This window comes from Netta rufina (genome assembly GCF_964035555.1).
Source record: "Netta rufina genome assembly, chromosome: 1".
NCBI classification, from domain to species: Eukaryota; Metazoa; Chordata; class Aves; order Anseriformes; family Anatidae; genus Netta; species Netta rufina.
In genome coordinates this window covers 198,294,517-198,309,183 of record NC_140123.1, presented here as the reverse complement: position 1 = coordinate 198,309,183, position 14,667 = coordinate 198,294,517, and the positions used below count along the sequence as shown (strand labels likewise).

Below are 14,667 nucleotides of genomic sequence, written 5' to 3'. Positions count from 1 at the left end.
ACTCTTTTTATCAGGCTGTTTTGGTACCTTTCAGAAAAGAATTTTCATGACAAGTCATGAGCCATTAATCTCATTATTAACCATAGCATTTCCTTACATCTTGATTTACAGAATCACTCAAATACTGACATTTGTCATTTTGCTGTCTATCTTCCTAGCCTTTTGTTATGGTGCACCTCCAGGGGAAATGATCTGGTCTCATGTATATTTTCATGCTCTGACCTCTGTGATTTATTAAACATAAGTTTCAACCTTTAGAACCTCAGGATGTCATTTCAAATAACTTCAAATCAATTAAAAAAAAAAAAAAAAAAAAGCAGGCAAAATGGATCTTTTATAACTGGGTACAAAATAAAACAACAGGCGAACTGTTGCTGCTTTCTGTGCAGCTACTGGGGTGGCTGTGTGACCTGTGTGACCTGTAGGAATTAGGTTCACTACAGTTTTATGATTGCGATTTTGCGTAGGGAAAATAAGGACAGTGATAATTACTTTCTTTTGTTAAACACTTTAAGATTTATGGAATATGAATGATTGTTATTAAGTGAAAAGTGTTGCAAAGCTGGCTTAGTTGCATACTATGTTAACATAGTCCCATATCAGCCTATTGACCTCAGCATGAACCACTCATTAAAGTTTATAGGACATTTTGGTGGATGAATTGAGGCAGTTATTCCACTGAAAATATCTTACTGCAAAGCACATTGAAGTCCATCATCTGTGTTGACTTTTTTCTCTATTAAAACTAAACACAACAGCTTGCTGTATCCAATTTTCTTAGTTTATTTATGAAAGTTTATGATGGGTATGTACTCACTGTTAACTCAACTTGTTCACTCATGGTATCTCAGATATTACAGCTTATTCTAGTCATACCATAAACATACAATAGCTGTTGTACTGAGATAAAGAGTGAGTTATAAAACTTTTAAGAAATCTAATGGAACTGTATGAGATAATGAGATACATTAATATTTTTGAGTGACAAATGATGTTTTTATGGATATTACATTAATTTAATTTGTGCTCAGACTTTAGTTATGCTAGACATTGGTATTTGAAAAGTTTAAATATTTTTTCATCCCTAAAGTAAGTGTAGTATTAAAGAAACAGATATACAACATTTAGATTTATACTAAACAAAACAAAACAAAAAGCAAACTTTTGTAACAAATGTGTTAAATTAGCTACTCTTTAAAGATAGGTCTGGCTTGCTTTCAGAAATATTATTTATATGATAATGCAAAAGATCTACAGATGTTTCCTTTTTGATTTCAGATTAAATTTGGATTGTTTGAAATAGCAGGGAGGTATTTCACCATACTGCAAAAGATACAGAAGAAGAGAGCAGAATGAGAACTTCTCAGGTACCGAATGCCTGCTGCCTGTTATCTTTAGCGATGCTGCTTCTTCCAGTCACTGGAACATCAAAGCAAACTATACCAAGACTCAAGCTTTCCTATAAAGGTAACTTAACTTATGTGTAATCTTACTTATGTGTATTTCTTGTTGAGGAGGTTGAGAAGGTTGAAGGGTTTAAATATATAGTTAAAAAATTATTTAATGCCCATGTTCCGTAGAAAATGGATTTCTTGTTGCTTTGATTGTACAGTAAACTTGAACAGTTTTCACAAGATACAGAGATATATCACTTTGATATTGTCTCCTTTAGCTAAAGCAAATGCTCACCAGATTGTTATTTTTCAGTTATGTCATCACCCTGTGCTTATGGGAGCTCAATTTGCTCTCAGTTTTTCAAACACTGGTTTTTGTATGCATTTCAGAATCACACTCGGGATCGTCTGACAGGACAGGAGGCTGTAAAGCCTTCATCAGTGGTTATGATATGTTTATCATGAGCTCTAACACTCACAGGAATTTATTGAGTAAATAGAATGAAATATTATTTATTTACAGGCTTCTCTTTTGCTAGATGTGTATACCAGTGTGTATGGAATTCCACTGTGTATATCTGTGTTTGAATGTGTTTGCAAGAGAGACAGAGGAAGAGAGATCAAGAGATCTTGACAACATTTTTATAAATTCAGGAAACAGTTTCACTCACTTAAGCCAATGAATACAGAGACTGAAAGACCTGACATGAGTTATGAACATTAGCAGTAAAAAATCCCTAACACATAGCCAGACTTTTCACAGCTAGGCCTTTTGGAGATAATTCCCAATAGCAGCATATACCATATGGCGATGGCATTTATTGTGGATTTGACACTCATGATTAGTGAATTCCTCTTGACTTCAAAAGCAGATAGCCTTTAGCAAAATCCTGATGGATGCATTTGGCAGGTAAGGAGAAAGGGAGAGAAAAATTATTGAGGTCAACACAGGGAAAAAAAAAAATCACTGCAATCTTAGTTTGAAATAGTGGCAGAGACCTGCTGGGAGTGGTTGGGAAAATGCCTGAGCTCGTTCAAAAAGATAATGAACGGATGATTGATATTTAGGCCCTGACCCAAACTTTTATTAGCAACTTTATAAACCTTTCAGTTTGGCTTGAGGGTTACAGTTTCCTATCCAAACTTATCCACCTTTATCCCTCTAGGGGGAAAAAAACAACAACATATACAAACCAGCATATAAATCTTAATTTGGAGAGCTGCAATGTAACTGAAAAATCAAAGGAGAGAGAATTATCAGATTTTTTTTTTTTTTTTTTTTTTTTTTTTTTGGGGGGGGGAGGGGGGTGGAGGTGGTAATTTTTGTTCTTCCATAATGTACAAGAAAATAAGTTACTGCTTTTTGTTTGTTTCTTTTCACACTTCTTTTGGAAGTATTAAAATAAGAAAGAGGGAAAAGAGTCTTAAAAAACAAAACAACAACAACAAAAATCTCATCCGTTTTATTCATTTGATATTATACTTCTGAATAATATATGGAGAACAAGTAAAGGAAAACATGGAGCTTTTATTCTTTCTGAAGCAAAATGCCACTTCTCTTACCCAGAAGGAAAACAAATGAATTGTTCATGTACATATACATATATATATATATTAAGATACTGCATTTGATTCCCAGAAACATTGGATGTCTTTCTAAGCCATGATAAGAAAAGTTCTAGTGTGGCCATCCACTTCAAAAACAACCAAGATCAGGCATGTTTAATCCACAGATGATTTTTTTTTTTTTTTTTTTGTCAAATAACCACCCTGCAGCCACGTGTCTGGGTTTTAAAGAACAATTCTGATTTTTTTCTTGGAGCTTGCTTGTCAATGGGTGATGGACTTTGCGTTGTAAATGATCCAGCTAGTATGTCATAACAAAATCAAGATTTTGTTGTTGACAACAGTGTGTCAGATGTTATGACTATTTAATATAGTTGTCAGAACTAAACTTACTTTTCTTTTTCTGAACTTCTGTTTTTTTTTTTTTGTTTTGTTTTTTTTTCCCCCCAAGCATTCCAGCCAAAATAACTTCAAGGTTTCTGTGCATAAGTTGTAAGAGAAATGAACTGTCTTGCCAATTCTCATAAAATTGGTAGAGTCATGTCATTGACAAGTCCTGGCACCTCCATTCTTTGGAGTTTGAATATCATGAGGATAATATGAAGCCTTTTTCCGTCTTTATGGAAAACTGACCAAACTTGGCCACTCAGGCAGCTCTGAAGACCTGATCACACTTGTGTGTTCATTTCACTGCTAAAAATGTTGTCTTTCAAGGGAAGGTTTCATCCTCTTCCAAATGCAAACTGTTTAGGGGATGGCACAGCTCCATCTTCTCGGAATGGCTGAGCATATGCTAAGGCAGTACAGCTGGAAGTGAGCAGAACTTTCCCCTGCAGTTACTTTGTCTCACAGCTGTAGCTGCTGCAGTGTAGTAGCACACACCTCAGCCGAGGGCTAGGAAACTGCTTCTTCCCATTCCCTAAGAGCAAGGATAAGAAAGAGCGTGCAAAGTATTACATACATGCTGAGGATGAAGAAAGGTAGGAGACAGGAAGAGAGGAAGAAGAAGTAGCTGTATTGAAGAAATATGGAAAAGGAGAAAAATGAGAGAGAAAGAAAGAAGCCGGTGGTGGATAGAGGAAGAAGAAGCAGGGTGGGGTAGCTAAGGAAGTGTCTACAACCACAAGAGCACTCCAATAAAACTCTGTTTGTCACATGTCTTCTGTGTTCAGACGGCAATTAAAAATGAGGTACTTTAAGGGGCAGAAGTCTGGGCTGTAAAAGTTAAGATGCAGATATTGCAGTGAATCACAGGGGTACCAACATGATGCCATACGGTAGATTTCCTTTATTCTTTGCCCCAGTTCTAAAAATAAAAATTCAAAAAATCATACACCCGTAAAACCACATATATAAAACCACTCATGTCAATTAAAATATCTTTTTTTCTAGAGGTGTAAAATTAAGAATATATTCTACACCTATGTTGATATAATATGCTACGATCTTTAATTACATACCTCATCTTATATTTCCATTTTTTTTCCTGATTAATTAATTGAATAATTCTTCAGTATTTCTTTTTTATGACTTACATTTAGCTATTAGATATTGGTGCATGCTGTTCATAACCCAGAAATTATTACTATTCTCCACAATACCTCTCAGTACATAGTCCTTAATTAATTTATTTCCTAGATGTTTTTTACAAGATTATCTGTCATTCTTATTATTATGTTATGCTTGTAAAATTAGGACAAGGTAAACAAACTGTCTACCAAAAGATTACTACTGGGGCCTGATTTTTGAGCAATACTCCATATTTTAAATCTTTAAATATACTACATTAATTCTCAGAGCAAAGGTGTGTATTCAGATTCATTCATTCTGATGTAGCTGGAGATAACCTATGACCATCATACAAACTGCAGAAATAGTCAAGCACAGAAGTGACATTCAGCTTCCCCAAGCAACACATCTTTGCTGTTGACTACCCCATTTAACATCCTTATTTCAACTTCTACAGCAAATGAAGAAAATTATCATATATTAATCTCATTCCATACTACCGTTCACAGGACACCAGTTCTGTTACCGAGGAAGGAAAGTTCCTGTGTTATAATTCGTACATAAAAAACATGTTCAAGACTTTATGAGTAGTCTGGACACTCAAAGAATACATTTGTATTACAAAAATGTGCACCCTGTTTTGCTGTTTGGGGAACATACCCCACTCTGGACATCATCACCAGTGATATACCCATATTTACATGTATCACACAGAGAAAATGTGGCCATGTACCAAGACAAAGACATACTTGCTGTGACCAGTGCTGATATGAATGGTCAGGGGATCAGACTCCTACATTTCTACATAGCACACAAGGAAAGGCAAGACTGAAGACAACCTTGGGTTTTTAAAACAGAATTTATAATATAAATTATAATAGCTATGCACTTATAATAGCTATGGTAGTAATTTAAATCTAATAAATAGGAACATTATTCTCAGATGACTTTTTCTTATTATTATTGAATGCATCTCATTCCCACTAAAATTATGACACAAGGTTTGCCATTGACATAATTTGAAGCAGGATCTAATATCCACACCTTGCTTTTTCCATCTTACCTGAGCAAGTTAACAATATGCAATTCTGTCTTCTCTGTTTAAGGATGACAATGCTAAATCAACAGCTCAACATAGAAATTAGCCATGTTTCAGAAATGTCTAGCTTCATGAATTTTTTCATATACATTTTTTTTAGGAGTGATCCATTCATATGATATAGGAAAAAGAAAAGCAGAGGATTACTTCCTGGTGCCAGGAATTCTTTTGAAAAATTGACTGTATTAGCACTGTATTTCAATTTTGAAAAATTGACTGTATAAGGAATATTTCCTTAATATTCAAAAAATGAGCCTTTGAATATATTAATTTACAAAGTCATGTGTCCTATTTTCTAAATTATTTTTGCTTTAAATGTGTTTCATTGTATAACTAAAGAGATAGTTCACTGTTGCATCAAGAACAGGTTTTTTTTTTTTTTTTTCTGTTTTAGTAAGCCAGCTTATTTCCATGGCATGCATCATTTAATTACGCATACAGTTTCAATCGTATAGCTCTGTGAGCCTCATTTAAACTGTCTGTGACATTGCAGTAATCACAGTACTAAGAAGTGGGTGTTGCACAACTATGAATGGCTGGAACGTGGTAAATTTGTTATGCCTAGAAATTAGCTTCCATTTCTGCAGCTGTGCTTGCTCCACCGGAAGAGGAAGGAAGATCAGTAAAATCATGCTTTTCTGGTAATATTAGCAGCTGTAATTCTGAATGCCTGTGAAGATCAAGAAAAATCTGCCCAGTGAGGAAGTGCTGGTTTTCTCAAATCACTTATTTTACTTGATATTTACTTCATTTTTAATGATTTTTTTATTTGTTGGGAAAAATGTCTAAGATTATAGCGTAATGTGAGATCTGTATATGAGAGTTAAGATCTCAGTGTCAGATGATTGTTTAGTCATGAAATAGATTTTGCCTGATTTGTCCCAAAAATCCTTTATGGAGGCAGTGAATATTGAGACTTAAATGTACCCTATGTTGGAGGCAGATGGGCATTGCTGTCCATGTGATTTAAGAGTCTCGCACATACTGTACACTAAGTATAAACTTAAAGGGGTTGATGATGTTTTAGTAACAGGAAAACGAACAACCTTCTTGCATTTTTTCCCATTTTAAACTAGTGAACTTGGATGTCAGATCCAACTATATGTTGCATTTTCTGTCATATAATTATCACATATATAATGTCCTGGAGAACAGCCTCCAGTCAGTGACATCAACAGTTTACATAGCAGTTGAACTAAGAATAACCTTAGAGAACTGACCCGTATCAACCTCTTAACAGTGTAAACAGCCTGTAACTCACAACAGTTTTCTTTTTTCATGATCACAAAAGGGCCTCAATTGGATGAAAAAAGAATTGTGTTCACAAATACCAAACTATTCTGTTGAATGTTCACTTGATTGAATCTCAGTAGATGAGAGAAAAACAAAAGAATAAGACTTTGGGAAGAATGACTAGTGCCTTGTAAAAAGGAGGATGAGACAACACTGAAAATTGGTTCCTTAGAACAAAAATGTAGTGATTATAAATGATCGATTGTGTCAACTTTGAAGAGGGTCCTGTAAACAATATTTCTCTAGTTGCACTTTTACTAAAGACAGTTGTAAAACATAACCAATTTTTAGCTTTGAAGATCCCAGCCCTGCTCTCTTTCTATGCACTAATTTGAGGGCATGATCCTCTTGACGTCAGTGTGTGTCTAGCAGTGGACATCTGTGGTTGCAGCACAGGTCCTCAAGGCACATCCTATTTCCTTTTCCTCCCTCCCCATTTCTGCTGTTCCATATATAGATGAGTTCTTCAAACAAGGGCTGAGGGTTTAAGAGGATATCTGTTCTGAAGTCAAAGTCATTTGAAGATAAATACACAAAGAAACAGCAGAAAGAGACAGACACAAATTTTTGTGTATCACACTGGAGCACTATCATAGAATCGTAGTCATAAAATCATAGAATCACAGAATGGTTTTGGTTGGAAAGGACCTTGAGAAAGGACTATCTAATTCCAACACCCCTGCTGTGGACAGGGACACCTCCCACCAGACCAAGTTGCCCAAAGCCCCATCCAACCTGGCCTTGACCGTTTCCAGAGATAGGCCAACCACAGCTTCTCTGGGCAACTTGTAACAGTGCCTCACCACCCTCTGAGTAAAAAATGTCTTTCTAATACCTGATCTAAATCTACCCTCTTTCAGTTTATTACCCCTTGTGCTATCACTACATGCAAAGAGTCCCTCCTCAGCTTTCCTGTAGCTCTCTTTAGGTACTGGAACCTATGAGGTGTCTCTTGAAGTGTCTTCTCCAGGCTGAATAACCCCAACTCCCTCAGCCTGACTTCAGCCTGACTTACTAACTAAGTGCTCCAGCCCTTTGATAATCCTTGTGGCCCTCCTCTGGACTCTCTCCAGCAGGTCCATACCATTCTTGTGCTGGGGACACAGAGCTGAACACAGGGCTCCAGATATGGCATTCTACTTTGTGATCCATATCCTGGCCGTCCTGGAGAAGTATGTCATGTTGTACCATAGGGTTTCATGGTTAAAATATTACTGAAGACACCAAAGTTTTATGTTCAACTTAACTTGCAGCTTTGAAAAGACTTTAAAGATCCCCCTGCGTCATACATGCAATCTGGATTGTTTTGAAAAAAGATTTCTAAATAATATGTAATGCAACTGCTGTCTATGTGACATCCATTGCTGCCAGAAAAAGAAATAACTGTAAATAATAATAATAATAATAATAATAATAAAAAACAAAACTAAAACCTCTGACATTCTAATATTTAATGATACCTCATGCCTATATACTAACAACTTACAAGAAACAATTGGAAAGCGCACATGGTTAGCCTGTGCAGACACACATATCTGATACCTGTCTCAACATTGCCTAAGAAGCCTATAAGACAGATATTGGGTCCACCTGTATTTCTGCATGTGGGACTCTGAATCTGACAGAGGCTGTTAAGCACAAGTCCAGCACAAATAACTGACATGTAAAGGAATTAATGTAGATATTCAGTGACCTCTCATTTTAATGGTTTAATAAGAGGTTAATTCCTGTCAGTATCAGAAAAAAAAAAAAAAACAAAAAAAACCCTGATAATTATGCTACATTTAGCCAAGTGTGAGTATTATGCAAGGCCAAGCTATTTTAATGTGATTTGTTTTTATTTTCATTTCTGGAAGTGGTTCTTTCCTAAGGCTAGTACAAAACTATTTTAAAAGTTTACCTCTGCATTAGCTAATTGAATTACTGTGTTACACTTGCTTTTTAATCAAATAAAATGTATCTGGAAAAATGGAAAAAAAAATGTTTTCCTAAATATCTTAAATTTCCTGAAAACAATAATTTTCTACATTTAAACCACATTTGTTTTAAAGAATATCCATCCTGTGCAGTTACCACGGATGATGACTACGTGACTTATACAGTGCTTCCCTGCAGCAATTGCATTTCTTTGCATGTCTAGCAATTTAGAACAAGGACATTAATTTTGCCTTGAGACATCAACCAGTCATAATGGAAAAGCTAAAATATTAATGCCCCAACCGTCATTTATAAATATTCTCTTTTCTCATTCAGAACATGAGAAAATAAAAATAAAAATAAAATAAAAATAAAAACAAATAAATAAATAAAAATAAAAATAAAAAATAAGAATAAGAATAAGAATAAGAATAAGAATAAGAATAAGAATAAAAATAAAAATAAAAATAAAAATAAAAATCTGGCTTATGTCAGAATGGGAACCCCCTGTGGTACAGGAACAAGCAGTCACATGTGGGAAGAGCAAGCAGAAACCTCTAAAAACAGGTTTTGTGCCAACAGAGGAAGTGTCTATCCCACTGGCAGGTAAATCTGCTCACAGAGGTCCCTGCCCTTCTCCTCCCTTCCTGAGAACACACCTCTTCCACTGAGCCCTGCCAAAGTTTATGCTCTGCTCATGGATTCACACTGGTCAGCTGGTTGCTGTTTCACAGACCTGGTTCCACCTCCTCACTGTATCTCTTCAGCCTCCACATCCAACTGAATATGTTTTGGTGGAGTGGAGAAAACAGAAAAGCTTTTCAAAGTGAGTGATGTGGAATTTTGTTTACCTTCGGAGGGACTGTGGGAAGCATGTTGAAGGACCATCATTACTTAAGAGATCTTATAGGCTCTCTTAAGGCTTCATGGCAGCTGAGACAACATAACACCATGCTACTTCTGGAAGGAGGACGTCTCCCTCCCTACACTTCTCTCCCTTTTTGCCTGCTCCCAGATGCATGGACCTGCCCTTTCTCTTGCACTAGTTCCAGCTCTCATGAGCTCCTTTGGCAAGAATCTGTTAGTATTTAGGATTTTACATCTTATTTAGCTTTACAGCCTGACCATACAGCTTCTCAGGGCTCTGGTCCAATGTTTGGAGTCAGAGAGAAGAATAGCCCACATGACTTCTTGCTATACACTCAGAGCTAGATCCTCAGCTGATAAAATTATTGCAGGTTACAGTGGTTAAACTGAAGGTCTGACTCCAAGTCATGATCAAAGTGAAAGCAGGGTGTGTGTCTGTGTGGAGCGTGTAGAGGATAGGGGAGGTTGGGACATAGAGTTATTCAATGTTTCCATAAAAATCTGTGTTGCACACAGACACTGGTTACAACTGGTATATGATAATGCTAGTAGGGAAATTGCAAATAGGTTTCAATAATAGAAATTACAGGCAAAAACCAAATAAACAAAATAAAACAAAACACTGTTTTTTTTTAATTTTTTTTTTTCTTCCCTGTCTATGAACTGTTCTTTTAAGTTTTGAAAAGAGGCACTAATGAAGTAACTGAGCAAATAACTCTGGTTGGCAGGAACTCTCCTTTGCGCTGTCAAGTCACCTACTTCAGGAATAGCTCATGCTACTCCATATCTCTCCTAAGCCTGTTAGTATCAATATTAACATGTTTTCCAGTCCCATGCCATCTGACACTTTTATTACAACTGAGTTGTTCATGCCTCTGCAGTTCAAGGTCTCTCGTCTTTAGCATGAAGGCCTTGAATGCTTTGTTATGAACATTACTCTCATTAAGGAAGCTGGCAAATAGACTTGAACTCAGTGAAAAAAAAGTATTCTTAATACATGTGACCTTTTGAAAAACAGTATATTTCATATTCAACAGATATAGGCTCAACAAGGCAAATTCTGGCATCAGATTAGCAGCCTGAGAACTCAGGTCTTAGCAAAAAAAGGCAGGCTCCCCCAAACACTTGTCAGCACCTATCTGTGGTGTCAGACCAGCTGCTGAGGCAAATCCAGACTTCTGTGGCCAATTAGACCTTAGGTTTACATGAGAAAAATCCTTGCAATTTCAATTCCTGGAGAGTGAAATCCACAACACAATTCTCATTTGCTTCAAGTATGAAACAAAATCCAATTCTTTTACCTCTTAAGGATGACATTTCTCCTACAGAGCAAAAATTGAGTAAAGATTTAAACCTGTGTCCAGTTCTGTACAACTGATACTAGATAATATAGGTATAAGAAACAGCACAACCTGCTGTTTTATCTGCCCATGGATATATAGGCTATAGAAGTCTTTCTGTAAGGTGCTGTGTGCATCTTCAGATAATGCTATGTTCTCAGAAGTTTCTCCAAAGAAACAGTTATGTGAAAATTGCAGCCCCAGGTGCTTCAAAATACTTCAGCCCTCATATCAGTCAAAAAAAAAAAAATAAAAAAAAATAAAATTGAAAGGTTGGTATTTTATAAACAGTCATTTAAAAAACAAACAAACAAACAAACAAAAAGCAACAAACAGGTAACACTGAATATCACAGAATCACAGAATTGTAGGGGTTGAAAGGGACCTCGAAAGATGATCGGGTCCAAACCCTCTGCCAAAGCAGGTTCCTCAGAGCAGGCTGCCCAGGTAGGCGTCCAGACAGGCCTTGAATATCTCCAGAGAAGGAGACTCCACAACCTCCCTAGGCAGCCTGTTTCAATGCTCCATCACCCTCGCTGTGAAGAAGTTCTTTCGCATGTCAGTGCAGTCCTGTGCTCTAACTTGCAGCCGTTGCCCCTTGTCCTATCCCCACAAACCACTGAGAAGGGGTTGGCTACATCCTTCTATTCCCCACCCCTCAGATATTTATATACACTGAGGAGATAAATAAATAAAATATAATAAATATAATTTTGTGTACCATGCTTTGACAAAAGAGCAATGTGTCTTAAAGTGTTAAATATGCATAATATTTTTAACATCTGGACATACTTGCAAAGTGCAATACACATCTCCAGCCAAGCAAGAAAGAATGAGTCCACTGCTGCAGACTGAGATGTGTTCATTCATGCAAGTTAATACAAGTTCCAGACCCCAGTATGATTTTGATGATAGACATCTACAAGGTGCTGTCAGTGCACTTTGTATGTGTTGCACATTTCTCACAGTGTGGACTAATCTCCACACTTTCTAATTACACATCATATGATTATGCACTTAAAGGTAGGTGGAAAGTTTGTGATATGAGATGATAGGCCAATTGAAGCAGTAAAACTATTTCACAAACAATGAGTCAAGTCTCTTTAAATAAGCCAGTCAAGGATTTTAATTACCATTATTTCCAGCTGAAGCTTATCACTGATCTTTTGCTTTCTGTATATTTGCTTTTATATTGTCTCATAGATTGGAGTATACATGAGGCTGAGAAAGGGTTAACCAGGGCAAAACCTGAAATTCTAATGAGTAGACCAACAGTATTCAGCTGAAGGTGTGTGTTTGTTTTTTTTTTTTTAATTAATTTTTTTCTCCAGGTTCAATGAATTTGGAGTTGAACCTGGAGTTGTTTGCTATTGTGGCTTTATTAATGGGGAATTTTGCAATGGCTTTAAGAATAGGTGAGCTGATGGGTTGCTCCCTCAGACTAGATGAAAGGTTTTGTTTCAGCTGCTTGATGCTCAGGACTAAAAGATAATTAAAAAAAAAAAAAAAAAAAAAAGATTGAGTTTGGTCTCCAGTCAAGTTAACAATTCCTTTTCTGTAAGGTCAAGAAAAATCCTAATCTCCAGCTTCAGCAATGGTCTAAAGCTTTACTGTGCTAGATATAAGCAGAAATTGTATGTTCTTAGAGAACTACATCCCCTTACCATTGGGATACTTTGAATAAAATAAAAACAAGATTAAACAAGATTGCAGCAGAAGAAAGCACATTTAATTCACATAACTCAGATGATTTACCCATTATGTGTGAGACTGACAGTCAGGCTGAGAATCTGTAAGAGATAAATGAAAAATAGGTAAGTGAAGCCCTGACAACTGAAACAATTGAAAAAGAGGAAATTGAGGTGATTTTTTTTTTTTTTTTTTTTTTTTTTTTTTTTGCATAGTCTACCTTTCACTTAGAGAGGAGCTTTGTTGTCCTTTAAGTCCATCTGTGTGCTAGGCATTCCTAGTGGAAAGGTATGTGTGATGAGAAGCCAACAATTACCTACACAGTACCAATTCTCATATGCTTGCCAGTCATTTATATTGAATTACGTCTGTAATGCTTATTCTTTTAACATCCATGGTATTTAAAAGGAGAGAAAAAATAAAAATAAAAATAAAAAAGGAGGATTTAATTTTATCTTGGCAATAACAGTGAGTTTGCTTTCCTTGGCAACTTTTCAAGAAAGATAAACTACTTAGAAAAAAGGAACCTTACTAATCCATGGCCTCAGATTTTTTACACAAAAACAAAACAAAACAAAACAAATGTTTCACTCAGATGCATTTTCAGTTGTGCTGTCTAAAAAGTTAATTATTTTGTTTGGCTCTTTGAAGGTTGTGAATTGAGCCTTTGAATTTTGTGCACCAACTACATGAAGTCACAAGACAGCTTTTAATCACCTCTGCAATAATAACACTTTACAAGTTATTTGTGCAGCTGTTTCTCTAGTCAAATTTATTTGCAGTTACTAAAATACACTTCCATAAACATAACTGACAATTGTTTAGCTTGTGCTTTAACTGAGTGTATTTTTGGTGGTTAGCACTTACCTATTTTGTTTTACTGGATTACCATTTTTGCAGACTTAAAATACACAGAGCCAGACAAAGACAGCACTGTATGTTGATTATACCACAGGCTATGAAGTAAATGGACTGAATGTTCTTTAGTAGTCTTGACTCTGATCTTGCAGAAGCACCTCCTTGCAAGTGAGCTCTACTAATATGAAAGAGAATCAGGTCCCACATCACACCAGAATTTAATATAGTTTACATATATATACAGACATACACATAAATAAATGTATTTTTTTTTTTTATGGGAGCAGTAGCCCTTATAAAGCATACTGGAAAATAAGATGATCTTCCTTTCCTGATGAAAGATACAAAAGTATCTTGACAGGACTGCACGGAGTGATCTATTGCTTAGATACTATTGACTGTAATGATGATTTGAGAAACATTGTGCATGAAGGAGCTACTTATGTTTTCTCTGTGTTGTAAAATGTTGACATTTGACATATGTCAATAACTGTTTCCAAATAGGCATTTGGGACATTTTACTCTTACTTATTGCTAGAAGTGCCTGCAATTTGACATGGAAAGTGCCCTGAAATGCTTTAATGACTGCAGCAAAACATTCTTGAATTTTTGAGCAATCTTTGAAAAAGTTCTCTTTCCAGTGTCACCTCCTGAGGCTCTAATACATTCCTGTAGATCAACGCAGTCTTGAAAGAGGAACGTAAGTGCCTAATCCCAAACTATGTAGTAGAATATGAGGTAGTTTGGGGCCTACCTAGAAACAGAATCAAGATTTTTACATTATGTTGTGCCAACAAAAAATTGTGTTTTCTCTGCTCCCAGTGATCCATATCCATTTGAAAAAGCCCTGCTGTACCATGAATATGACATTTTCCTCAAGGCCAAATAAAATCCATTGTATAGCAATAAGCCACATGGCATGCACAACAAATCTGTGTCCATGTTGAGCTGCAATTAAACAAAATATAGCTTACTTCTTGCAATAATTAGTAGAGATTCATAGATGGGAACTATTCATACAAATACATCTGGGGTTAATTGTATGTTTGAACTCAGAATACTTCAGGAATTAAGTAATTTGCTGTATTTATGCTATTTTGACACTTCTTTACCCCAATAATTTAGTTGAGGATTC

At 35.9% G+C, this 14,667-nt stretch overlaps 1 protein-coding gene across 1 annotated transcript in view; it reads left to right on the top strand.

Moving 5' to 3' along the window:
• Positions 1–1,352: 1,352 nt before the first annotated feature.
• Positions 1,353–14,667, top strand: part of SEMA3D (semaphorin 3D) — a gene marked incomplete at its 5' end in the record, with an annotated part of 98,923 nt that continues 85,608 nt past the window's right edge. The window contains one exon of the mRNA XM_084288471.1: positions 1,353–1,467. Coding sequence (XP_084144597.1) covers positions 1,353–1,467 — 115 coding nt within the window. The remainder of the gene's footprint in view (positions 1,468–14,667) is intronic.